The sequence below is a fragment of the Charadrius vociferus genome, unplaced genomic scaffold, assembly GCF_000708025.1.
Source record: "Charadrius vociferus isolate BGI_N301 unplaced genomic scaffold, ASM70802v2 scaffold676, whole genome shotgun sequence".
NCBI classification, from domain to species: domain Eukaryota; kingdom Metazoa; phylum Chordata; class Aves; order Charadriiformes; family Charadriidae; genus Charadrius; species Charadrius vociferus.
Window position 1 is genome coordinate 615,102 of NW_009648661.1, and position 25,197 is coordinate 640,298.

At 41.8% G+C, this 25,197-nt stretch overlaps 1 protein-coding gene across 1 annotated transcript in view; it reads left to right on the forward strand.

Moving 5' to 3' along the window:
* Positions 1 to 3,819: 3,819 nt before the first annotated feature.
* MOB1B (MOB kinase activator 1B) overlaps positions 3,820 to 25,197 on the forward strand; it is a 31,764-nt gene continuing 10,386 nt past the window's right edge. The window contains exons 1-5 of the mRNA XM_009886497.1: positions 3,820 to 3,824; positions 6,312 to 6,336; positions 9,443 to 9,567; positions 11,085 to 11,234; positions 20,858 to 21,024. Of these exons, the coding sequence (XP_009884799.1) occupies positions 3,820 to 3,824; positions 6,312 to 6,336; positions 9,443 to 9,567; positions 11,085 to 11,234; positions 20,858 to 21,024 (472 nt within the window). The remainder of the gene's footprint in view (positions 3,825 to 6,311; positions 6,337 to 9,442; positions 9,568 to 11,084; positions 11,235 to 20,857; positions 21,025 to 25,197) is intronic.

Genomic DNA, 25,197 nt, shown 5'->3' on the forward strand with positions numbered 1-25,197 from the left:
TTGCAGAGCCAAGCTCCATTAAGGCCTTCGCCCCGCTGAGTTTTCCTGTGCGTTCCGAGTTACGTGCGAGCAGTTAGTGGGACTGTTGCCATAATATCTGACAGTTGCTAAAGGCTTATATTGATAACCAACAGATGTATATGTAGCCTGCTTTTAGAGAAGATACTTTATCTTGGGAACTGGAGCGTTCTAGTAAGTTGCGTTCTCATGGAGACAAATAACACCGACGCTGGCTTCCTTCTAAATCTCTCCGTTGCGTTTATCTTTTAACTCTGCCGTACCAACCCGGCTTGTCTGTCGTTGCGCTTGTGCTGCCTTACCCCCAGAGAGATTCGGAAAGACACCTATCAGCTGCGGGGTGGAAGCTGCGAATGGGAGGTGGGCACAAATGTCCGTCCCTGGATTCAGGCCGCGGTGCTCCTAATGAGAAGCCCAGCTGTCCCCCTCCTTCATAATTCTCAGCTGCTGCAACGGGGAAGGGGGGGGACAGGATTTCGAGTACGGTGGTGTCCTGGGAGTCTGGTTTGCAAATTAGAGAGCCTCCCGCTCCGTGGCATTTGGCTAACTGGTAACGGAAAAGCATGAAACCCTCCACCCTCTGTCACAGGCGATAATGAGATGCTTGTTTCTTTTTCCAGACCCTTCTGAAACCTAGGAAAGCAAACCTTTACCCCCACCTCCATTGTTTCAAGCCGTCCTGCTGGATGAAATGTAGAAATGGAAACTGAAGTTATTGCATGGCAAAGCTGGAAGTGCTGGCAAAGCTGTTTTAGCTGTTGTTAGCAGAGTGTTGTAGACGGCACCTAATCTGCTCATCTGCAGCGTAGACACGGATTTTAAAAAAAGTAATTTTAAAATATGGCTGGTAGGTGTCAGGGAGACCAGGGAAACTTTCTTTGTTACTGGCAATTAGTTAGGGTGTTGTGTTGTGTTTTGTTTTGTTTTTTATTTAAGTATCCAGAAAGTTAGCGTTACCTTTTGTCAAGCTTGAATTTCATGTTAACTGGATAGAGTTATTCAAAGACGGTGGTTGGATATCATTACGCTTTTACAGATTTAGTAGTACAAACTTGTATTTTGAACTGCAGCCCCGCCCCTCCATTTTCACAGTACTTTAAGCATAGTTTTTCATAGTACTTTTTCACCCCCTTTTTCACCGAGTTTCCTTGGTATGGAGGTAGCAAAGTTGATTGTTTGCCTGTGCTGTTTTCTCTGCGTCCGTGATACTGTTGTCTTTTTGTGAACTGACTGTCCATGTTGAACTTGTAATAAAGATGTGGCACATGAAGATTGTCCTTGTGCACTGAGACTAGAGACGTTTTCTAAATTACAGTGAACCTGTCAGGCAGGTTTATCGTCAGTAACTTGGCTGTAGTTTGTCAGTTTGACACTCAAGTACGATATCAAAAGGCGTGTTCTGCTTGCAGACTTGCTTGTTGTCAAATAACAGGGCGATTGTGCTTGGATAACACAGGGTGCTTGGGGCCCCCCTCGCGGGCCCGTTGCACGGTCCTTGTCCGCTGACAAATCCATTGCTATTCTTTGCTGTTGCTAGGGCCAGTGACATATAAAGCTACACGGCGGGGGGGGGGAATCAAGAGAAACCATTGTCTTCTTTCGTTATGGGTAACATTATAAAAAGACTGTCTTGTGAGACGAGTCACTGAATTAATACAACACGGTTTTGACAGCAATTGTTATTTTCAGCACCGCTATTTTCTCTTTCTGATCTGTTTCTTCCTTTCTGAAAAGACTTTATAAACCTCTCCAATGGTTGAATAGGTTATTCTGAATCTTTGGGGAAAAAAAAAAAAATTAAACATGGGAATTGGACTAGAAGGTAGCTTTGGTTCCAAAAAAATTCAGCTTGGTAAGTTCTCTCTAAAAGGAAATTACAGCATAGTTGCAGGTACTTTAGCTTACATCTCCAAGGAAAAAAATTAAAGATAGTTCTGGTAGGCGTGCCATATGGTAACATGCTTGTGTTATCCTACGCTGGCAAAACTTACGTAAAAAAGAAGCTAGATGAAAATCATTTAGTTTTAAAAGGAAAAGATTCATTTTTATTATTGAAGTTGTGAAATTGTCTTTTCTTAAAAAAGAAAAAAAAAAGGAAAGCCATCTATGTATTAGTAAATCCCTCTCAGAAAATTGCAGTGTATAGTTTTTTTTTTAAATGAGGTTCACTTAAGTAGTCATAACTGATGAGACTTTGAAAGACTAGGAGCTGATGGAGGCAGCAAGTCAGGGTGAGGATGAGTAGCTGTTGTTTGGGATACGTATGTTTATGAATCCATCCAAAGTTAACTTATCAAGCAAATTAGGGGAAAGATGTGCTCTTTCTTCTCTGTCTCGTTATACATTATGGTAGAGCCTAGCAGCTTCTACTGATGATGTGTGTGGGTTAATTTATTTTTTAAAAAAATTAATGAAAATTATAGTTTGTGTGTATATGTGCAGAAGGTGCGCTGGGACGTGATTTTTTTTTTTTTTTTTTTTTCTTACATATCTTGCAGAGAAATAGCAAAATCGGAGCTGGTGCGTTTTGTTTCCAGATAAACAAGCGTTGTGGCCTTCCTGATTTCCCAGTTTGTTTCTGCTCTTGAAGAACATGATGGCTATTTGTTGTTTCCCCTCCCTCGGCTTTCCTAGATGCTGAGTCGCTGCTACTTACCAAATGAGAGCTGTTTCTCAAGTGGACAGTGGTTTTCACCTTGCTTTAGCTGGAGAGCAACCGAGTGCTTCGTGAGTGCTCCTTCTGTAGTTAAAAGTTGGAGATGTGGTATTTATCGCTTCTTTATCAAGAACTCCCACAGAAGACTGCTAGGCACTGCTAACTGGAGTTTTTATCATTGAAAATCAGCATGTAGGCATTTACAGAGTTAGAAATGGGGAACACATGCTTGTTGAACATTCAGGTTTTTTTCTCCCTGTTTTTTAAAGTACTGGTTTGCTTCAGCTTTAGCTTGATTAGTGTAACACTGCTGCGCAGGCTGTGTTCCTAGAGCAGAGATCTGGGTAGAGGCTCTTGACACATGAATATATTACTTGATGGCAAAAAACTGTTGTTTAAACAGTACTATTAGTGATGCGTTCAGTTTCTATTTTTCCAAGAGTACTGGGAAGGAAAAGTCCCTTGAGTTTGCCATGAGTAAATTGGAGAGAGAACTGCAAAGTTATTCCCAACTTTTTAAAGTATTTTTTTGAGTCTTGGTAACGGTAACTTTGAATTTTGAGGAAAGACAAAGGGTTCCTTAGAGGTAGAGTTTATTGGAGTCAGCTCTGACAATGAACTTCACAGAAAGTAAAACTTCTTTTTTTTTTTTTAATCTTTGTTGTTAGCTGCTTGTAGCTTTCATTGGTGGTGTTAGGTTAATGGTTGGACTCAACAATCTCAGGGGTCTTCTCCAACCTAAATGATTCTATGATTCATTGAATTATCGGCTGTAGAAATATATGGTTTTACCTAAAGTCTGTGTTTAATGTCGTTGAAGCACATCGCTTCAATTGTAGTGTTAGCGCGGTGTTTAATTCCTGTTTTGGAATGCCTGCTGTCAAAAGATTTGCCCTCGGCTGGCAGCTGGTCTCGCACTTGCAAGGTACTGAGACACTTCTCATCCTTCTAATGAGCTGGCTGAAGAAGCTAAGCCAGCAGAAAACTTAATTCCTTTTTGGTGGGATTAGTTTTTTACTAATTTAGTTACTTGGTGTCATTATGTCGTGACGCGAGGGATGGTGTGGGAATAATGGAAGCAGCAGAAATGTCGGCATGGCAAAAGACAGCGAGGAGGCTCCTTCCTTTTTCTGTGCAAACCGGCAATGGCGTAAGCTCAGCTGTGTCGCCAACCCAGGCCTTCAAACTTCAGTTGTCTTTGTGTGCGTGTTACTGCCTGGTTAGGCAGTTGAGTTCCTGCCGTTCCCCTGTCGGAGACTTCTTTCTTGACGACTTTGATGAAATGTCTGCTTGTCATGGTAAACTAGCGTACGCTTTCAAAAAGTAGGTGATCAAATTTGCATAGGATGAAATGGAAATAAATTGTAGTCAGTAATGCATGAGTGCTGCCACCTTGTCAGTTCGGTTGGAGGTAGAGGGCTGCGCAGCTGAGTTAATGCTGTTGCCTGGTTTTTATTTCAGAAAGAACAAGTCTGCCTCAGGTGAGCAGAGCTGTGCAGACCAGGCTGTAAGATGTCTGAGCTTGGAACTGCATTTGAAAAAAAACTTTTGCTGCTAATATTCTGGGGGGACACATATTGGGGGACACATAACTGATGGGTGTAACTGATGGGTTGAGCGATTGGCCCTTTTAAATGTTCTTCAATGCTTCCTTCTCAGTATAGAAGCATTAGTTGGGAATGAAACACCCCCCCCCCAACCCATACGAAGAAAGGCATTGTTCAGTGTGAAAGTTGTGTTTACTACATCGCAGTGATGTCCGGTTTTAATTGCTTCCTAATTGTTTGCTTTTATGCCACAATTGTTTTCCCTTGTTTGTCCTTCTCTCTTTGTGTTTGCAATGTAAGCGAACCTATGCAATTAGCTATTTACATTTGTCAGATGAGAATAGTGGTGGAACAAGGATCACTTTCAGGGGATTTGTGCAGGCGTGAAGTGGCTTGGTTTTTATTCTTGAAAAAGTGCCAAAAGCATTTGATAATTTTCTGTCACGTCTTTGGATTTAGGACCTCTTCATGACAATAGACAACCAGGGGTCACAGTTACGTCTTACGCTGTATGTGTCCCGAGCGATACATAGTCTTTTATTATCTTGTTTGAAAAAAGGATAAAATATTAGAAGCGTTTGTCTGCAGAGGGGTGACTTAAGAGTTGCAAGTCTGGTAATGGGTTTTCGTGCTGACAGAATGAAGCTGCTTGATTTTCTTAGAGAAGTAAATAGCTTCATTTAATTATGCCACTTGAAGTCTTCCATAGTAAGCAGTAAGAAAGATATTGCTGCCAAAGCTATCAATAAGCCTTTGACCCACAAATCAACCTAAACCGCAGGATATGCTTTGCGATGCTTTTAGTATTTGTAAACTAAGCCACTTCCGATTAGCGTAGAGCTACAATGAACTTGCTGTTTGGTTTTTTCTTTTCTTTATTTATTTTTTTGAAGCAGAGAGAGAGGGAGATTGTGGGTTATGTATTCAAATGCTGCAGAATCTGTTTCCAGCTATACCAGAATATAACTTAATTGCTTTTCACAGATATTGTAAAATCTTTCTAGCCTGTAAATTTCAGGAGGTGGGATTCTGAGGATCCAGTGCTTTGCTTTGTGGTCTCTGTGTGTGTTGCTTTTTTAAACACAATGTCTCCTTCCCTTTCCCTTTTGTAGCTCTTATGTGGCACTGGTGTAATGTTGGCTGTCGGTATTGGAACTTCATCTGCTGCCTGATGTGCGAATGTTACTGGAGAGGGGTTGTGATGGAGGTATTTGTACTGGTGAGAAGGACCATGCTGTACTGTAGGAGGGTTGACATAGGTAAATGGCACTGAAAGCGTTTTGGGAGGAAAAAATGGAAAAGTCCTTTCTGGAGTCTCTATGAGACACCTGAGGGCAAGAAAATTAGTTTCCTTTGAGTTGTCAGGGGGCTCTCTTCCAGAGGAAGACATCTGTTGTATTTACCTCTTCTGGAAGGAAATACACTGATTTCTAAAATTGGGCAGGGTGCTATAAATTTCTCTCCAGAGTTACAGTACATTCTGACTAGGTTCTCTAAACCCATGTATGGGCAGCTTTTCTGGATCAGTTTAAAGCAGATCATAAATAAGCAACAACAAAGTTCATTTTATAATTTTTCAAACAATTTCCCAGAGCCAGCGTGGTGGTTAGTCTGCGTCTGGATCTGACACATGCTTTCTCAGGGCACTGCTGCCTGGGTCAATATTTTGGGGAAGGGATTTGAAAGAAGGGAATGAGAGCTGGGGATTGGCTGTCTGGAGAGGCATGTGTCCATGTATGGTTCTTTGATTAAAAAGTTTGAAATGATTTCTTAGTTAGCTTAGTAGGTGTGTGCCTGCCGGGACCTGATACCCAGTTCGTGCAGTGTAGTAAAATGTGTTGCGCTTCTCAGATGTGTTCTGCTGAATTCAAGTCTTTGCTTCCCATTTCAAATATGTAGTCTGAGTCAGCAGACAGTAAATTCATGCGTAAAAGATGGTAATCTTGTGTTAATAAAAAGACAGTCCCCCGCTGTGAATTCATGAAGGTGACAGTGGTTTTTTCCTTGCAAATGTGCTTTGAAACTTTTAAAAGCAGTGCTTGGAAGTGAATTCATTCACTCTTCTCTTGCGTTTTTCTGTTTTTCTTCAGGAGAAAGCTAAGGGTAAAGGATAAGGTGCGTCCGCTCTGATATAACTTGCAAATGTAAATGGTCTTCCTTCCTTTGTTCTGTCTTTTCTAGTTCATCTTGAAAGCCAATTGTGGCCTTAGCTTCTTGTCCCAACTCTGCTTTATTGTGAAGACACTTCTCTCTTGTTCAGCCTCTACTCTCTTCCTTCTCCGGTTCACAGCTGTTCCTTGGCAGGAACCCATTCCTTTTGTTACTCCTACATACCTCCTGTGATCCTACCCATATTTCAGTTGAGTTGTATTTGAAGTTTGCTTCTGTTCCACGTACTTGGGGTTTTTTTGATTGTCTGTCGTTGCACTTCATCTTTAAATTTGGTAGCTTACCTCCAGAGTTAATTGCTTGTGTCCTAGAGATAGGAGCGCTCTTGACGTGCACTCTTGACGTACAAAGTCTTAATCCCTTACTCAGTGAAGAAGAACATCTTGCAGATAAGAACTCATAATGCGTGGATTTGTTATCTTTATCACAAGTCTAATTCCTTTCCTTATGACAAAGAGAATAAATAAGCTTAAGTAAGCTTTGGTAAATTCCTCTTTTGCTAAAAACTGAGACATCTGATTTTTGATGTAGAAATACTTTCAACATAAATGATGATTGGGTGGGTTTCCTATGTTGAGCTTAATAAAATAACCCATATTTTGTTTTGCTAGCTGGTATTTTAATTGTATTTTTACCAACCTCAGTAGCACAGTCCTGGTTATGCTTGAATGGATTAATTGTTTTAGGGGCTCGCTGAGTCTTCTAGATTCAGGAATCAAGATGGCATTACTGTGTCTTTTACGTGTCATACTTTGTGGCAACAAAATACTGTTTTCTCTAATGCTGAAGTGTAACTTTAACAAAAAATCAAGTGTCTCCAATGTGCTATTATTAATTTCTGTGGTTGACAGGTCGTCTTGAAATTTCTTGCTGCAACTTGAGTAGAAAAGAAGAGAAAGTCTGTATTTTTAAATTCACCATAAGAATGGTTAAACTGACTGTGGAGTCAGCTGTCAAATACACAAGCTTAAATAATTCCGAAATAAATTTTCTCCTGTGTATGTAGGAGCTGTTTTTCCCCCTCAGATGCTTCAGACATGTGGATTTTCGTGATCTGATACTTTGCAAGATAGAAGCAAATTTTATTGGAGATAGTTATACACAGCACATCCAAGATTGTATTAAATATGGGGGGGGTCTAAGAAATCCTTGGTGATGAGATAACGCAGTGTATTTTTGGAAAGCTGTTAGATTATTCATTACTGCCTCCTGTCCATTTCTTCTTCCTGTTGTTCCCTGTGGTGTTTCTTGCCTCTAATGATTGTTTTGTTATTTCCTGAGTTCAAACCCCATTGTACCTATTAATCAAAGTGTAAGTGTAATCTTTTGTATATGCTTTGAGGTTTTCTGTTGGGAAGTTGTCGAGTATTTCTGATTTGCTGTGTTCACATCATCAGCCTGTTTTGCAAAGGGGTTACAATAATAAAGCCTTTTACAAAGTCCTAAAATGACTCCTCCCCCATTCAAATTTAGTTAAGTTTCTCCTTGTTTAACTATGCCTTTTTCCTCAACGTGTTAACAGATTGTTCTTTTTATTGGGTTTAAAAGGATTGAAGACTGTCTTAAATTGTTCAGCTATTTTTTTTTTTAAATGCCCTGCTGTGATTTCTTAGGTTGTATAACTAGATTTGCTTTAGTCATTCATAAAGCATTGGTTTTCAAAACCACTGATCAACATTTTGGGAAACCATCCATGTTGTGAGGCATGTTCTCCAAGCGCTATATTTGGTGCATAAGTAAGGATCTAATTTGATTCTAGAGCCAAGCTTTTATTGCTGCAATTTATCATCCTCAGCGGCTTGTAGATCACTTTTTGTAAAGCTCCGCTTCGCACTTTCTTAAATGTATTTAAAGGGTGTGACTAGTACTGGCAGATACGGTTTAGGATGTAGAGGGCGTGAACAATGGAAGGACTTAAAGAGAATGGAGCTGAATATAAGGAAATCTCTGTAGCAGGAGGAGCAGTTTGCTATGGAAAGTAGAGACACCTTTGTCCTTAGTTTACTGAATCAAAAAAGTACTACAGTAAACACATCATAGGTAGGCAAATACTGTTTTTGAATCACCTGCTTTATTTCTTGGACACTCCTGCTCCACAGGCTGGGTGATGGTCTTTGGGACTGGTGGTGCGGGAGGTTGCCCCAGGCAAGCTGCAGCTCTCCAGCTGCTTCGTGGTATTTTCAGTTCCTCGTTGAAAATCTTCAACTCCTTCAGGCCTGCTGAAATGGTTTAGTAAACCTTCTTTCTTGATTAACATTTCCAGTATCTTTTCTTTCAACACAATCAGATAAGTTATTGAAAGAAATAATCCAGGCTTGTAGCTTTACATATTGTCTTGTATTTCTTGTATAATTTGCTTAGTCGCATTGGTAACGATACTCTCTAGTTTTGGTTTCTGATCATCTGCGAGTGCTCCTATTCTGTGGTTGTTTTGTTTCCTTCTCTTGTTGGTATGTACTTTGACTGCCAGGCTGGGACTTAAATGTTACTGCTTCCCTCTTAAAAAGAAAAAAAATAAATAATTATTCAGTCCCCTTGTGTCTGCATGACGTTTGAGTTGTCTAATGCTGCTTTTCATGTTTCCATGCGTCTGCGTAACGTGTGCTGTCTCATTCTCACTCCCACATGTATTACCAAGCATTTTTCCTCTGTGTAATTGTTTTCCTTTAGAAAGTAACATTTTCCTGGAAACATCCAAGTGACAGGTTTTAAGGACTTGTCAAAAATATGCAAATGTTCTTCTTCCTGCGTTTGCTCTTGGGTATGTGTCCTCATGATGGTTATGACAAATCAGAGGGAGACTGACTGAGATGGTTTGGACTGCAGACTTCACAGGGTTGAGTCTTTCCGCAGGTTTCGATGAGTATGGACCGCGTAGGTATACTTTTGTTCACAAATGTCAGATAATCTTCTGTCACAGGCATTTGAGTTTATTCTTGAATTTGCCTGCCACTGGGCAGAACTGTATTCTCTGTGGCGTGAGTTCTCCTCCAGCAGTCCTTGCTGCGGGGTACCCATGGCATCTTTTCAGCAACCTTTCCGCTTCTTTCAGGAGCCTGCTATTTACAGCTTGATTGAGTCCTCTTTCTTCAAAGGAAAATGCGCCATACCCTCATGTACAGCAGGAAAAAAGTCTTCAGATGGCTTGCTAGTGCCAAGTTTTATGTATGGGAAAGGGTAGGTTTTATAAAAGAAGTGTAGTTCTTATGTCTACTGAATGATTTGTTAGTACGTTCATGCAGTAAACTGTGGTTTGAACCTTTGTGGAGTCTAAACTTTGAAGCAAACTGGGTGAAGCTCGAACTTCTGCTTGAATTCAAGCTGTGCCCTGCCTTTTAAGTGAACTAATGCTAATTGACAGAAACAAGGGTTTCCTGGGAGAAGAGGAGAACATTAGTGAGAAAATAGTGCTATTTAGTTTGCACAGAGCTTAATTAGTGACCTAAATGGTAAAGGTACTGAACTTCAACTCAGTGGTGCATAGGAAAAAACAAAGCAGTTGGAGAGGAAGGAATACTTTGTGTTTACCTTCTTCAAAGCTGCTAGTAGCCTGCTCTTTTAAAGACGTAGTACAGGAATATTAGGATATTAGAGTGTGCAGAAATACATCTGGGTTTGGTTATGCCTTATAGTTCCATGATACACAGGCGTATACGTACACAGTAAACGTTAGTATTAAAATAGTCGAGGAACTTGGATCTGGTTGAAAGAACCCAACAAAACAGCAAACACCAGTCCTCAGCTTTCTTAAAAAATCTACCTTCTGTTCGTAATAAGGCAGAAACGTGAGTAAAGGCGGAGTTGTGTGTGCCTCGGGGTAGTCCGTGGATACCTGGGGGAGCGTGCAGCGAAACATTCTGGACAATCTCGATTCCGATCATGTAAGAGGATTTCAAATGGTATGTCAGAGGAGAACCTTTGGAGGTACTCAGGTCTCTGCTGAAAGCCCTTTTCTTCCAACTGGAGTGAAAACTTGTTTCATGTGATGTTGAGCGGTCTTAAAACTCTTGAAAAAGTCTATGCAGAAACTTGAGGGCAGCAATGCAGTGACCCTCAAAACATGCAGAGTGAGCATTTTGGGAGGCTGCGGATTTTATATCGTGGACGTGTTCAGGTTCCTCTGCGTGTCTGCCTGCTTGTTTCTGCAAGGCAGTGAGACATGCTTGGCTGAATGTGTACTTTTTTTTTGGTTTTCAACTGAGTTTTTCTCTTGTATACTGCTTTTTGTGTCTCTGGCCTGTCCCTCTCCTTGCGTTGCCCGGCCCTGCAGTTAGTCCTACAGAGGACAACGCTTGAGAAGTTGAGTCACTTCCGCAACTGTTGGCTGCTCTGGGAATTAGTTTAATTGTGTTTTTGAGTGCACAGAGAGAGCTGTGGTAGTACCCAGTGAGAGCAACTGTGACTTGCTTTGTTTATTTTGAGGATTTTCCAGGAGATGAAAGTGTGTTAAATTAACATGTTATAAACGAAACAAGCGAATTTATTTTGTGTGTGCGCATAGCAAACTGATGATGATTTCCTGGTTACGGGATGGTGTTCTGGACGCTTCCTTGTTCCTTGTGTTAGGAATTGTGATTACTTGAGAGAAGGGTGGCATCCAACTGGGTGAACAGCAGGAACACCATTGCCACCTACATGGGTGGGGTTGTAGTAGACACGAGTGTTGTAGCATAACACCTCCCCCTTGTTTACAGGCACATTCTGAGCTTGCAGACAGAAAAACGGAGGCGGAGCGATGTGGGGAAGCGTAGGTGCCTGGTGCAGCTAGAAAATGGTCTGTGGCGACCTAACATCTTTGTGGATTTGACACCAAGTGATCTGCTGAAGGGCAAGCGAGGCCGTGTGTGAGGGGAAGAGTTAAATGGCCAGTTGCCAAGGGCCAGCGCCGTGTCCCCTGGTCATAGCTCAGCCAGCAAAAGTTTATCTTCAGCTGCGTTCTGGTGCACGTGAGAGCACCTGACTTCTGCTGGACGAATCCCGCATCTGCTTGATTTCACCGACTTTAAAATGTGTATGCATAGAAGAAAAAAAATATATTTTAAGAATGTGGACGGGTACGTGTTATGACAGCTTGCAACACTGGGTGGTGATGGCTGGGACAAGCAAAAGCAAAATCATTCCTTAAGGCTACCTTAAACGACTTTCTCCTTACTGGATGTGAATCATCTGATAAACTCCTGCTCTTCTAACATGTAGTGTCTTGTGTATAATGGTACCTGTATTTTTTTAAGAGCCGTCGAGGAGATGATGACTTTTCATCTGCCGCCTCTCATCCCATCCTGTGTGGAACTTCAATCTAGGAAGACGGCTGTTTATCCGAGAAGGGGGAGCTAGATTTTAGTCCCTGCCTTGATGGGTAGAGAATTAAAAATCTCGTAAAAATACTGATTTCACTGTCAGTACTTTGGTAGGAGAAGGTGCTATTTCAAATCAGTTATGATGGTAACAGTAACTATACCATTTGAAAAGCATGTTCAGCTTGAAAAGTGCACAGAAAATTGAAGTAAACCCATGATGTAGCAAAGAAAAAGGGTGAGATGAAGAAAGATGGATAACAGTGTTTCACCAGGAAAAAAAAAAAAGAAGTAGGATTTGCAGTTTTGTCTGGATTTGTATTTATTCCATCTCCAGACATCTGAAGAAGTTCTTTTAGGAATAACCTGTGTTGTATTGCCATCCTCGTCAGTTCCACGTGATGAAACATTGTTTGGAATTCCCCTGGTCTATGATACTTCATTTTTAGATGAGGAAACTTTTTGATTCATATTTGCTGGTGGCTTTTTTTTTTTGTGGGAAGTGTGATGTTCAATACTAAAAAGAATGGTGCGTAAAACTAAGCTGTTTCCTTCCTTTCTCTTCTGAAAGGACCCCCTGCCTTTTGTGCAACGTTGTGTTTTTTATCTGTTACCTTGGGGTTTATTTTTTTTGTTTTTAAATCTGAGTTTCTTGTTAAGCTGCTAAGCTCCAAGGACCTGGGGCTTTTTGGGGGAAGGAAAAAACACCTGAGAGCTTTGCAGTGCTCAGTGCCTGCCTCCCCCCGGAGAGGCCTTTGGCCTGAGCAAGAGCTGCTGGCTTTGCAGAGAAATGTCTGGAAGTCTAATTGGGACTTTGGCAGAATCGAGTACTGACTCCTGAAGATGCTCCACACAGCTTTGCTGATGACAGCGCTGCAGAAGGGGCACGCTGAAATCTGGAAAGAAGTAACTTGGCTCCGAGTCCTTGGGTTATAAAGCCTGGCACCGGTCTCTGGTAGCCTTGGCAACTGGCTGCGGCTTGGGCAGGCAATAGGTGAGTTCATCACACAAAGACATTCCTTGTAAAGTGGAGGCCTCTTGGTTACCAAGTGTAGCCTTAGCTTTGGGAAGAATAATTTCTTAGGTGCACTGACTTCCACAGCTTTTTAACTGATGTTTCTGATTTCAGTGGCTGGGTGTAGCAGAGAATTGAGGTTATTCTTATATCCCATGCTAGCTGCCCTGGGGAACTTGAGCTGTGTGTCACTGATGTAAATATTTTCAGTTATTGTTTCCTGCAATAGAGTGTGTAAACAATGTACAACATGTATTCTGTTTCTGTAGGAATGACTATTGCCATTTTTTAAGTCAGTGCCACTGATTCTTCCTTTAAAAAACAAACAAACAAAGAAACAAAACACAACAAAAACCCTGGGTCTGGAATTGCTTTCTAACCACTGTGTTTCCTTTTGGGAGAGCAGCTATGTTGTGTAAGGAGTTGGCAGCTCTTAACTCTTTCCCAGACAGGCTGTTTCAGTTTGCTTAGTGATGTTGCCAGAATCTGTGTTTCCCTCCATGTTAAGAGAATTATGCCTTTTACAGCTTAATCTTTGTGAAGGTTATTTTTGTTAGATGGGAGGGCTCTTCAAAAGCGTGTTGCTTTTATTGGTGTTCAGAGTAATACAGTGGCTGCGTCTGAAAAATTTACACAGGGGAGCATTTCTCGAGGTGAGAGCTATCAGCTTGTGCACTTATGAGACTTATGAGTCTCTACTTACCCATATGTGTGCTGGCTTCTAACTCTCAGACTGTGTTGAACAGCCTTCAAATACCTCTTAATGTCGAGTTGCAAACCAGTATTGTGCTGTCCTGGAGCACTTCAGTCTTCTGAACTCGAGCGGGCTGGGCTGACAGCACCATGTCTCATTCCAACCATTAGCCCTCTCTGTTCAAGGGATCTCGTAGGCATCTTCATGGGAAGGAATATCGAGGAGTAGAACAGCATTGGCAAAATTGTCTATAGCTCTTGAATAGCTGGACTCTGTTTTTTCTCATTCTGCCCCAGAGCCTGGCAGAAGCGCTCGTTTCTCTGGCCCGTTGCACCTGTAACCTCTAAGTGTGGGACTGAAGCTGCTTTGGTCGTCTTTCTCTGTCCTAAGTTGGTTACTTTATTTGTCTTTAGACCTGCTGCATGGTGGTATGTTCAAAGGAACGCAAGGTTGTGGTATGCTTGCTTCCTGAATTCTTACATTGGATTTGTTATCAGCAAACTGAAGTGAACTGACTGAGACAGGTTTTTTTAATGAGTGGGAATTTGACTGGAAAATAATTGACTTTTCGGTATTGTAAGAGCTGAAGAAAGTAATGCCTGGCTCACACGCATGGCTCTTCAGAACAAAAATGTTGTGACTACTCAGTTTTATAAATAGAAATGCTCAAGTTAGAGCTTGTCAGTGCAGATTTTGAACAAGCACAACTTAATTTTACCTGCTGTCCTTCTCATGCTGTGATTGTCACAGGGAAAACGTGTTTCAATGCTGCAACCATTGATTTGATTTCCAAAAAGTAGCCTGAGCTTTTATTTTAATTTTTGTGTTGATGTGTTGGCTATTGGAAACCAACATCATACTCTGATGTGTCTATTCTTAGCAGGATGTTATCATTTGAAGCCCCATGTTATTGTCTGAAGGCTTGAAATGTTTGCTTTTCTGGAATTTGGTTCTCTTCTTACAGTGTTTCTCTGTATCGGGGTTTAAAAAGAGCCGCAGCAGGAGAAAGGAGACAAGGAGGTAAGGAACTAAGACTTGGCGACTTCGCCGATAAATTAATTCATTGGCCTTCGGCACTGGGTTGCTGCCTCACTTTCCCTGTGTCTAACAAGACGCTAACGATGCCTCCTTCAAAGATACTTTGTGAGGATTAATTAACGCTCGCAAAGGCCTTTGAAGATGAAAAAGCACAAGTTGAAATATAAAAAGTTTGCATGCCCTAGGTAAATGTTCTGTGGGTTGTCTTGAGTTTGGCTTGTTCAGAATCTCTTGAGCACTTCCAGATATTTTGAAGGGCTTATTTCAGTTGGACCATGGTGGTGATGGGTTTTGGGGAGGCACTGAGTGGTACAGCTATACTTGCAGAGGTTATTTACTCCCACGTTCCCCCAAGGGAAGAAAGATGAATGCCACAACTCAGCAATGTGTACCAGTCAGAAGAATATGGGTGGCAGGTGTATCCTGAAAACCGTGCCACTGCGGTGTTTGCTATTTATTTTTCCCCAGGGCAAGTTTCTGTCCTTTCCAGTGTTTGCTAAAACGGTCTGCTGATGAGCCCTGTATGAAATGGTGTAAGGTAGTTGCAGCACTGTGTTCTTGAGCTTACAGATAGCCTGAAACAGACTGGAGGAGCAGTGCTGTCTGTACTTTCCATGGAAATTGAATGCTTGGGATAATTTGAAATAAAATATTAATTTCCTGTAAAACATGTCAGTTTGCTATGTGATGTGCAAGTAGGTGTGAAGGGGGGGGTAAAGGTTTTCAGACTCTCACGTCTTCTCCAGGGTGAGGTCTCCTCTTTTACTTCTTCCATTTTGCCAATGGCACAGTAATCACGTACTATATAAGTACTGCATTAGTTTAAGATCCTGTAATGAATTGTTAGTGGATTACGGGATAACTCGCTCTGGTCTTTTTCACTGAAGAGGAATTTGAGGAAGACTTTGGAGCACTGTCAGTGTTTCAGTGGTTTAGGTTGCGGTGCTGCAGCAAAACGGATCGGTTGGCAGCCTGGGTAGAGGCAGGATTTGGGCTTTGATCTGCAGTTGTGTGGTTGATTGTGAAGATGGTAGATTCAGGGCAAGGTTTTTTGCTTGTCAGTTTGAGCCGTGTTAGACACAACAGTTGTTAAGAGCTTGAGGTTAGTTCTGTGGTAAGAACAAGCTGTGAAGTCTTAAGTTTTATGCATAAGGAGCCTCAACTTTTCTGTTTTAATTCAAGTTTCCCTGGATATGCAGCAGACTTGATAGATAAAATGCTCAGTTGAAAGACTCCAGTGTACAAATAGTTGGGGAGCTCTAAACCAGGCCGGCCAAAGTGCTTCTCTTAAGAGTTGGAGGGTTTAAGTGGCCCCTTTCCTGCGGGTTAACAAGAAGTGCTTCAAGAGTTTAGGGTGGATATTTATCTGCTTTGATTGTAAAAGATCTGCCAGTGCTGTGTTTGAAGCTGAAGTGGGCTGTCGAGGCAGCTCGGTATGTGTGGTTGTAAACAGGATGCCTGAAAACTTTCCTTTCTTCTGGAAACATCATCTTGCCAACCTAAGACAGAACCGCCTGCAGAATCCGCATCGTTAAAAAGCATCCCTGTCAGCAGATGAGTAGATAAAAATTACAGCTTTGGAGAAAATTTGGTGTTGCGTACAAGCAAGTTGTGACGTCTCTGTGAGGCCAAGCAGCATGTGGGCTTCTGACAGTGGGAAGAGCTTTGTGTGGCTCGGAGGTGTTGGCTTCCTCGCCAGGCTTCCAGACTCATCCGGCTCAGGGAGGCAATTGCTTTAAACAAGTTTCCTCATTTAGCAAGAGGTGGAATTGCATCTGGCACTGCTGTAGCTGTGCTTACCTATAAAAATAGAAGGGCATAATTTGCGAGAAATGTTGGATGTAGGAGTGAAAGGAGCAAAACGTCCTTGGAATTGCAAGATTTTTCTGAGGAGGCAGTTCTTCTTGGAAGACCAGAAATTGGTTGTGACAAATAGTGGGGATGATGCGATATATTCCCCATTCCACGACCTTTTCATGTCCAAGCAGAAGGGGATCTTCGGTGTGGCATTTCTGAGTGTTTCTCTGTCCCCTTTCACTTCCACATTAATGTTATGCTTCAAAATTGAGAGTTCAGAGACTTTTAACAGGGAAAGGCAGGTGCTGCCTAGTAGCTTGGAGCGTTTTAAAATCTCAGGAGAAATGGCTCACAGATATAGATAATTCTATTATGGAATGTAGCTGAAAAGAAAACGTCGTACTTGATCAAGACGCCCATTATTGTGTGTACTGTTGGCCACCAGAGAGAAGTCTTTAAAGTTACTTTTTTCCTTGAATGCTCAAGGAGTTGAGGAAGGAGACTTGGAGCAAGAAGACTTTACAAATCTGTGACGTGTAACTGATAGATATATAGGAAAAAAAATTATTTGTTTGTTTTGTTTTTTTAAAATGCTTTTTAGCTCAGTGTAATGTAGGATAACAGAAATAAGACGCTGCTGTGCTCACAGCTTAGGGAAGAAGCAGGATTACTTAGTAAGGTAACCGTGCCTGGGTAGTTAACTGATGGTGCTAAGGCATAAATAAATGAGGATGTTTTTTCCTTAAATAATAGGAGAGCTTCTGAACTAATCAGGTAGTTGAAATAATGTTTACAGCAACATTCTACAACTAGACTTCCCAAGAGCAAATGTGTCCTATAAGGGTTTTGGCTTAGAGAAGCTGTATTCAGTTGTTGAGTCCCTAAACTTTTGTTTGTGTCAAGGAGCGTATGACCGGGCATGCAGTTAAATGGTTTCACATACGGGGAACTGCATAAATGCATGGGATTCTGATAATCTATTGCCAAAATTGCAGATATTTCCATACCACGCGACGACTAGCAGCCTGCATTTATCCTAATTGCTTTTCCTTTTGGATGCCTGCCTGCCTTTCGTGTGAGACCATTTCCTGCTCTCTTAGACGCCTGTGCTGAATTTGAGACGTGGTGACGGGAAAGGTAGTGGAGGCAAATACAGAATGGCTTATTTAGAGTAGTTGGTGAGACCGAATCATTGTGTACCCACTTGTTAGAGCTTTTGCCAGCTTATGGGAAGAACCCCCCTGTTTCTGGGAACAGCGTAGCTGGGACTAGGTGAGGCGTAATGACTTTCCAGTGTGGTGTGCATCCTCTGCTTCCTTGACCATAGAATATTTCTTCTGAGTATTCAACAGATCTGCAGTGACTTGGTTCGTTATCTGGCAAGTTCCCAGGCTGGGGTAGACACGGTGTGAATTCCTACCCAGTATTTTCTCTAACTGAACTATTTTATTTGAGGGAGTTCCTTTGCTGTGCTTTCCTTGTGCCTTGTTCTCGAACCCTCATGCCTTCTGTTGGCTTACCCTTTTTGCTAAAATCCAAAGTTAATTGGTTCAGTTATTTCATAACCTTTTTCCAGTTACTGCTTCATACGTTTCTATACCATCCTCTCCTCCCAAACAGAGATTTTCTGCTGAAGGTGTGAGTGGGGTACTGCCCTTTGTGATCTGAATCCTTTCGGTAAGTCCGGATAGAGCTTTCCTCCTCGCGCTCGGGGAGCTCCACGCACCCAGTAGTAGTCTCTATAATGAGCTTGTAGGTCTTCCCGTGGGCAACTGCACCAGACCAGTTACAGCAGTTAAGCTTTTCAGTCTTCCTTATTGTATGAAAATGACAGTATTGCGAAAGAGAAACCGATGCATGTTAGGTTTTGAAACATGGTGAAAGGAGGATGTAGGCTTCAGGAATTGGGGACTCTATGTTGGTACACAGGGGGAAGGAATCTTTTCTTTTCCTTTCGCATTTGTAATGAATGAATGACCTGAGCTCTGGAGCGGTGATAAGTCTGTGGAAATCTTTTGGTCCGCTTTTCATGAAAGCGTTAGGAGTTGGTTTCCCTTACCGTCTAGTTATGATGGAGTGAGAACAAAATCTTGCAAGCAAGTGAAGTGCTGTGCTTGTGTTCAGCATGAGCTGTTTCTCTTCTGCTTACACTGCTGCCCGTGGAAAGATAGCGATACCTGTCTCTCTTGCTCTTCAGTTGTTGTCACCATTACCTTGCGTCAGCCCTGTCCGTACAGCCAGACACCAAAGCAGTTGTCAGATGTTTTAAGTTGCGTTTTTACCCACTGTGTTGGCATAGTGGCTATAGAGTGGATACGTTCTTGAAGAGAAAAACTTGGGTCTTGTAAGTAGTCAGTTAGAAGATTTAGTTTTTTGCTTGGTGTGTTTTGTGAGGTTGTTTTTTTTTCAATTGCTTTTTCTTCAGTGTTGGTTTGAACCTGGCCTGGCAGCACACGCAGGTGGCTGGAGGGGTGGGAGGTGAAGGGAACTCCCTGAGCCACAGAAGCTTCTCACTCCCACTGGGAGGCAATTATTTTATTTAAGATTTGAATCTGGTATCGTTGCTTAGGATGAAATGCAAATTTAGGTGCATGTTAGAAGTGTCCTGTAACAGACTATATCAGAGCCGTACGTTTCCTCTTCCTATTTCTGGCTCTTAGTTACATTTTGTAGGTGATTGCATTAATACTGTTCTGGTGTCTGTGTGAATGTACATGCCCTCTTAGTCTGTGTCATCCCCCAATCCCTGTTAGTCCAGCCAAGTGGTTCTTTGCGAGGGTTACAAATCAGGATTACTCTGGAGGCCTGTGGGAGGGGGAGGATGCTGCTGCTCCGTTGTTAATAGTCAGAGGAGGACCGGGACCATGTAAATCGCTAACCAGCCAGACTCGTGGGATCTCTTCAATACTAAAGATGCGCCTGCAAAGACGTTGTTACCTGCCCAAGAGTATTTGGGCAACTCTATTTTCCTTTTCCACTGCTCTTGTTCAGGTCTAAACTGAGACTTAATGAACTGTTAGGCGGTTCTGTCACATGCTTGGCAAATGACATGTTCTCGATCACCTGTCATTGTGCTTTGGAAAGAAAAATTATTGTTGTGTTCTTTGGTGCGCATTGTATCTCTGCTAGAGCTGTTGACGTTCAGGATTGTAGAAAAAAATGACCTTAGTTAATTTTCTGTTGATGGCTATGGTGTGGTGGGGAAAATGAGATGTAGAATTAAGTTTCTTAGAGTGCTTCTGTGCGACAGTACAGCTACACTACCGTTGCCCCAAAGATAAGCTACCACCCTTGCGTGTTCAAGCATGCAGTTTAAATATTTAGTGAGCCGGGGAGAACCCTTACAACCTACTAACAAAAATTTCTGTTTGGTCTTGTAAAGAGACGGTGAGAAATTGGCCAAGTCTTTTATATAAAGAAATGAGAACTGGATAATATTTGTAATGAAAATTCTGCTGACTGGGTTTCACATCTTTCCACTCTTATTCATTGGAATTCAGAGCTCAGTTTTCTGACAGAAATCTTTTCTCAGCTTATACACTGAAACATTCACAAATATTGGCTTATTTGACAGTTATCTGCAAATATTTAACTTTACCTGTCATGCTTCTGACATGTGAGGGGTTAACTGCCAGGCTCCCTGCCATCATTTAAAATTCAAATGTCTAAACTTCGTTCTAAGTCAGTCCATGTTTTTAAACCAAAATTATAGCTAAGGAAGTGATTTATATGAAAGTTGTAAAAGTTGTCATCCTTATTTCTTGCCTAATTGGCATCTGAAAGGTCTCTATGCTGTGAAACCAGCGGAAAAGATCATAGAAAGTTTGTGGAAAATGTGGAATTTGGTCAGTCTTTAGTGAAAGTGTTACTTTATTTTTGAGCAACTATATTTAAAAAACTTAAATTCCTAAACAATACCAGATACTGAAAAAGGTTGTTTTTTTTTTTTTTTTGTTGGTAGCTAAGATAATATTCTGAATCAATTAGGCCTACAGAAAGTATGCTTTCCTAAATAACAGCAGCTTGTTTTTGAGTAGTTAACAGTAACTACTTAACACATCATACCTGATGTGAAAAGACAGGGGTCTAAACAAGCTGCCTCTACCTTCTTATTCCACTTACGATGCAGGTGTGATGATATTTCATGTCTCATGAAGGTGGGTGTTAGAAGAGGAACATGTTTTATTCTGTTAAATAAATAGTATCTTTAATTACTATGCAAGCTTCATGACTATTCAGAGTAAAGGTTTGTGTGTGGCTGGGCTGCTAGCATTGATATGTGGTTGTCCAAATTCTGAACAGATTTTTGGTCTCATCTTGCGCATGATCCGGTTTGCTGAGGGAGGGAAGTGAGTCTGAGTGTTCCCGATTGTCCGTCTGGCTTAACAGCAGAGTGAGGAGATGAGAAGGCAATGGAGAATCATTTAAACAATCAGTTTAAAACAACAAGTTGAAGTACCTGTTACTTCTGCATCCCAGTTTTTGTTAACTACCTTTTTTCACATGAGAGTATGGGAGTGGGGAAATAATACTTAACGTTAATCCTGTGCTTACGCGCGACTTGTACGCACTTTTCTCTTCCCCTTCCCTTTACACAAGTTCTCTAAACGTTTCCTCTCCCATTCGCAGTGGTAGTCGCTCTTCCAAAACCTTCAAACCAAAGAAGAATATTCCAGAGGGGTCTCACCAGTACGAGCTGCTAAAACATGCCGAAGCCACGCTCGGAAGCGGTAATCTCCGGATGGCTGTTATGCTTCCAGAGGGTGAAGACTTAAATGAATGGGTTGCAGTTAACAGTAAGTTGGCTAACCTTTTTTTCATAAGGGGGGCATTGAACATGCAGTGTCTTTGAAAGCTGACAGATGCAGGGCGACTCACCGAGACAAAAACTCCTTAATCTCCTTGTGCCAAAAATATGTTCCTGTTAACAAAATAATTCTTATTCTTAGTTTGAGGACTTGATCACAAACAAGCACTGGTGTAGAAGTGTCACCGCTGTTTTTAGAAAGTAGCCTGTCAGTGCTGTCTTAATATGTTTATTCTAGCTCTTCTTCAGCTAGGGTTGTTACCCAATGATATCATCAGGCCTCTGCATGCTAACTCTAAAACCTTAATTTCGTTAAGTGTGATGGCCAGGTCTAAAAAACGTTGAAGGCTGAGGTCACGTGTATGGCCTGGATTTCCTTTTGCCTGTAACAAACCCAGAGGTAGATCTTTGTAATTTTCCTAAAGTTAGTTACTTCCTTTTGTTTCTACCGAGTTGTGAGCCTTTGCTCTGGTGAGTCTTTATGTCATTATTTTAACTTCCTCTAAAGCTGTTTGTCCTCGCTCTCTCCTTTCACGCTAGGTCAGGCCAAACAATGATGCCGAAATTAGTGTTTTCTGATTGCTTGACTGTGTTTCCTCCTCCTTCCTCTCCCTACTGCATGAGTTTGCTGCCTGCCTTCTCCTCTTACAGAATGGATTAACCCAAGTCCTGTCACGCTCCATAGCCCACGCAGAGTTTTGGCTGCCGCAAACTGGGTGCCCTGTCTGGGCATCTCCTCTTTTTCCGTGTCTTTGGCTTGGTGTGCTTCTGTGATTGTACAGTATTGATTGTGCAGTGCAGTAGAAGTTATGCTGAAGATAAATGTCTTCTAAGGGTTTATGTGGTTGTGTCTGTTTCTTCTTGCTCTTTGACATGTTTGGGAAGTGAAACCGTCATCCTGACTTCAACCTTCCCGTTCTTAATTAGCCACACTGTGCTCTGGAATATGATTTGCCACTGCTTCCAGGGAATGTTGAAATTGCTGACACCATTCTTTAGTCACCCTATATTGCAAAACTGTCTAGAAAAAAAAAAGCCAGCCCATTTTTATGAGTAAGCATTACTACAGATGCTTCATACATTCCTGGCATCCTTCCTTTTTGGTGGTTCCTCCACTCCATGTCTCTTCTTTCCTGTGTGGCAGCGGTGTTTTTCCCCTCCCAGATGACTTAACTGCTAAATTAGCTGTGTGGCAAAAGGCAGACAAGCACTTAACAAAAGAGCCCGAGCTGCCTTTTGTAACAGCTGCATTCTGTAATGAAATGGGCCTCTCTCATGCCTCCTGCAGCAAAGTGGGGCTGTCATGTTTATTTTTTTGCCTAGAAGTGATTAACTGATTACGCAGTCCCTTCATTTTACTACACCTAGCACCAATTAATGGTAGCTGTGAGCCCCTTCTGTTGATGAAGATATCTAATAAGGAAATAAAATATGTGACTTAATGTCATTGGTTTTGCCCTGCACAGTAGGGAGAGCACAGAACAAATGTCCCCTGCTCTGCTACTTCATGCTCGATTCAGCCTCACTGATGTCTTATGGGAATGAGTTGACTTATATGTAGCTTTTTCACATATGTTTTTGAAATAAAAAAAAATCAAAAGGTGGGAAGTGTACAATCAGTTTGTTTTGAGTGTCATTTGAAATCTCCTTGATTTGAAAATACTACAAAATAATTCCAGAATTACATCTTGCCTCTATCCTTGTAATAGAACACCAGACAGTGTGCACTTCGAGTAGAAAAGCACTTGGAAAAAAGTAAACTAAGCCTTCAAAACTTAGGACCAATGAATAAAAAGAGGAAATGAAAATATGCAAAGACACTGTACCGCTTTACGCATGTTGGAAAGGAGGTTCTTGCGTTCTTGTTTGTCAGACGCTGCTGGCGGTGCTGGATGGGTGGTGTGTCTCATGGCCTTTTGAGACTTGCAAGTGCGGGATTCACAATAATCGGTCATCTTGTCGAAGTCTGGGTGGGTTTTTTGAACATGCTTGCCTTGAAGCAAACATTGGGCTGTGGTTTCTACTGGGAGCAGGGAATGGAAACTTAATTAACAGTTCTTGTGTACACTTAAGAAACAAGGGCTGTTAATAACCACTCCTTGCTGCTTTCAGTGTTAACTGCCTCCTCCCCTTGCCCGAACAAGCTTTAGGGTCCTCCTTATCTTCTGGAACTTTTTTAGCAACTTTTCCTAATGTTGCTTTGCTGTGCAGGGGGAAAAAAAAAAACAAAAAGGTTTTGTTGCTAGAGATGAGCTGTGCTAGGTGCATGCCATACCAGGTTTTTTATCTGCTTCCCTTTTTTGGTACCTGGGAAGTAGCATGACACAGTTGTAATCTGTATCCTGCATCTGCTGAACAATACCTGTAACTTGCTGCCATGAGGTTCCTGTAACCTTTGATTTTTATTTTCTGGAAAAATCAGTGTGGGGAGCTGCAGTATTTAACCCGCCCTTTCCTTCAGCTGTCGGTTACTTGCACAGTACACGGTATCCGCTAGTGCTTCCATTTAGGATGATATTACAGCAAAACTGACTAGCTCTGTAATCGGAGTTAAGCGAGGAACACAAATTTGGGTGGGCTACCCAGTAATGCGCTGGCTTCTCCTTGGCATGGCACGAGTTTGAGAGGAGTGCATTGTTGGTGTTAATTCCACAGTGTCCTGCAAACTGGTTGTATGAGGCTATTCAGTGTTGTAAGTGGTAACTCTTTTTTTAAACTTCTTTTTTTTTTTTTCAATTAATTTTTTAAGTTCGGACAAACATGTCTAACTACTGCAGACACTGGTCACAAGAAAACCTTTCCCTCTTGGTTCAGAGTGAAGAGCTTGCTTTATTGCTTGAACACTAAATTGAATAACGCATGGCTATTTGGTGACACGATTAGACTGTCAGTATTGCTGATAAGGGGGTTTATTTGAGTATTCCCGAAATCTGTCTCCATAAAGAACCAGTTTGTGACTGGCACGTTGAGTTGCAGGTGTGACGCAGGTAGCAGTGAGGTAAAGTAAGTTTTAAGTGATGTTGAGCTCAGGCAGACTGCGCACTGATTTCTCATCCTGAGGACTTGCTCTGCAGATGTGATTCCTGAATGAAGTTTCCAGCTGTAAAGGCTCCTGCTGCCAGAGGTGGCAGGCCCGCTGCTCTTCGCAGAAGAAGCCATATAGCCTGGACTAAGCACTGGGACATTAAATCTTATTTCTATGTTATATATGGTTCCTCTCGGGGTAAAGATGTGTCGGTGGAATAGTTAAGTTTGCAGAGCACGGTGAAAAGAAAGAGTTGAATTCCACCAGACTTGATTTGGGTTTTTCTATGATTGCTGAATTTCATCCATGAATAAAAATGAATCAATAAGGACACCAAAGCTAGTTCAACAAGTCTTAAGTTCCCATGTGCTTGTATTACTTGCGTTCATCCAGAAGCAGAATTTACAGTAACTGTTTCAGGATAAGAGAGAGAGGAATATGTAGTAGAATTGTTATACTGGAATCAAGTCATGCACTTAGTTAGTGTAAGGATTTAACTTAGCCTACTTAAAACTTTATTTCCTTGTGCTTAATATTGGTCACCTTTCAATTTTCACTCATGACATCCGTTGTCTGAAAGACATTTAGAAAAGATAAACTTATCTGTTAATACCTTGGTAATGAGCTGTGCTGCACAACAGATATTAGGGGGAGATGAAGTGGCTTTTATAAACTTATTACAGTGACTCCAGTTCCTAAGAACCATAGCATAACTGCAAAAGGGGAGACGTAGATGAGATATTGGGAAGAAATCTGTTCCTGTGCGGGCGGTGAGCCCCTGGGGCAGGTTGCCCCGAGAAGCTGTGGCTGCCCCATCCCTGGAGGTGTCCAAGGCCAGGTCGGACGGGGCTTGGAGTAACCTGGGCTGGGGGGAGGTGTCCCTGCCCAGGGCAGGGGGGTGGACTAGGTGATCTTCAAGGTCCCTTCCAACCTAAACCATTCTATGATTCTGTGAAATGTTTTTGGAGAAGATAGTCTTTTGGAATACAAAGCCTGAGGGACGTCAGCATCAGCTAATGGGCAACAGTCCTCTCCAGTTGGAAAGTTTACATTGAAAATCTTTGTTTGATTCCAGACTTGCCAGTAGAATGTGGGACTCTAATGAAAGACATCAAACTTTCAGAAAAGGAAATAACT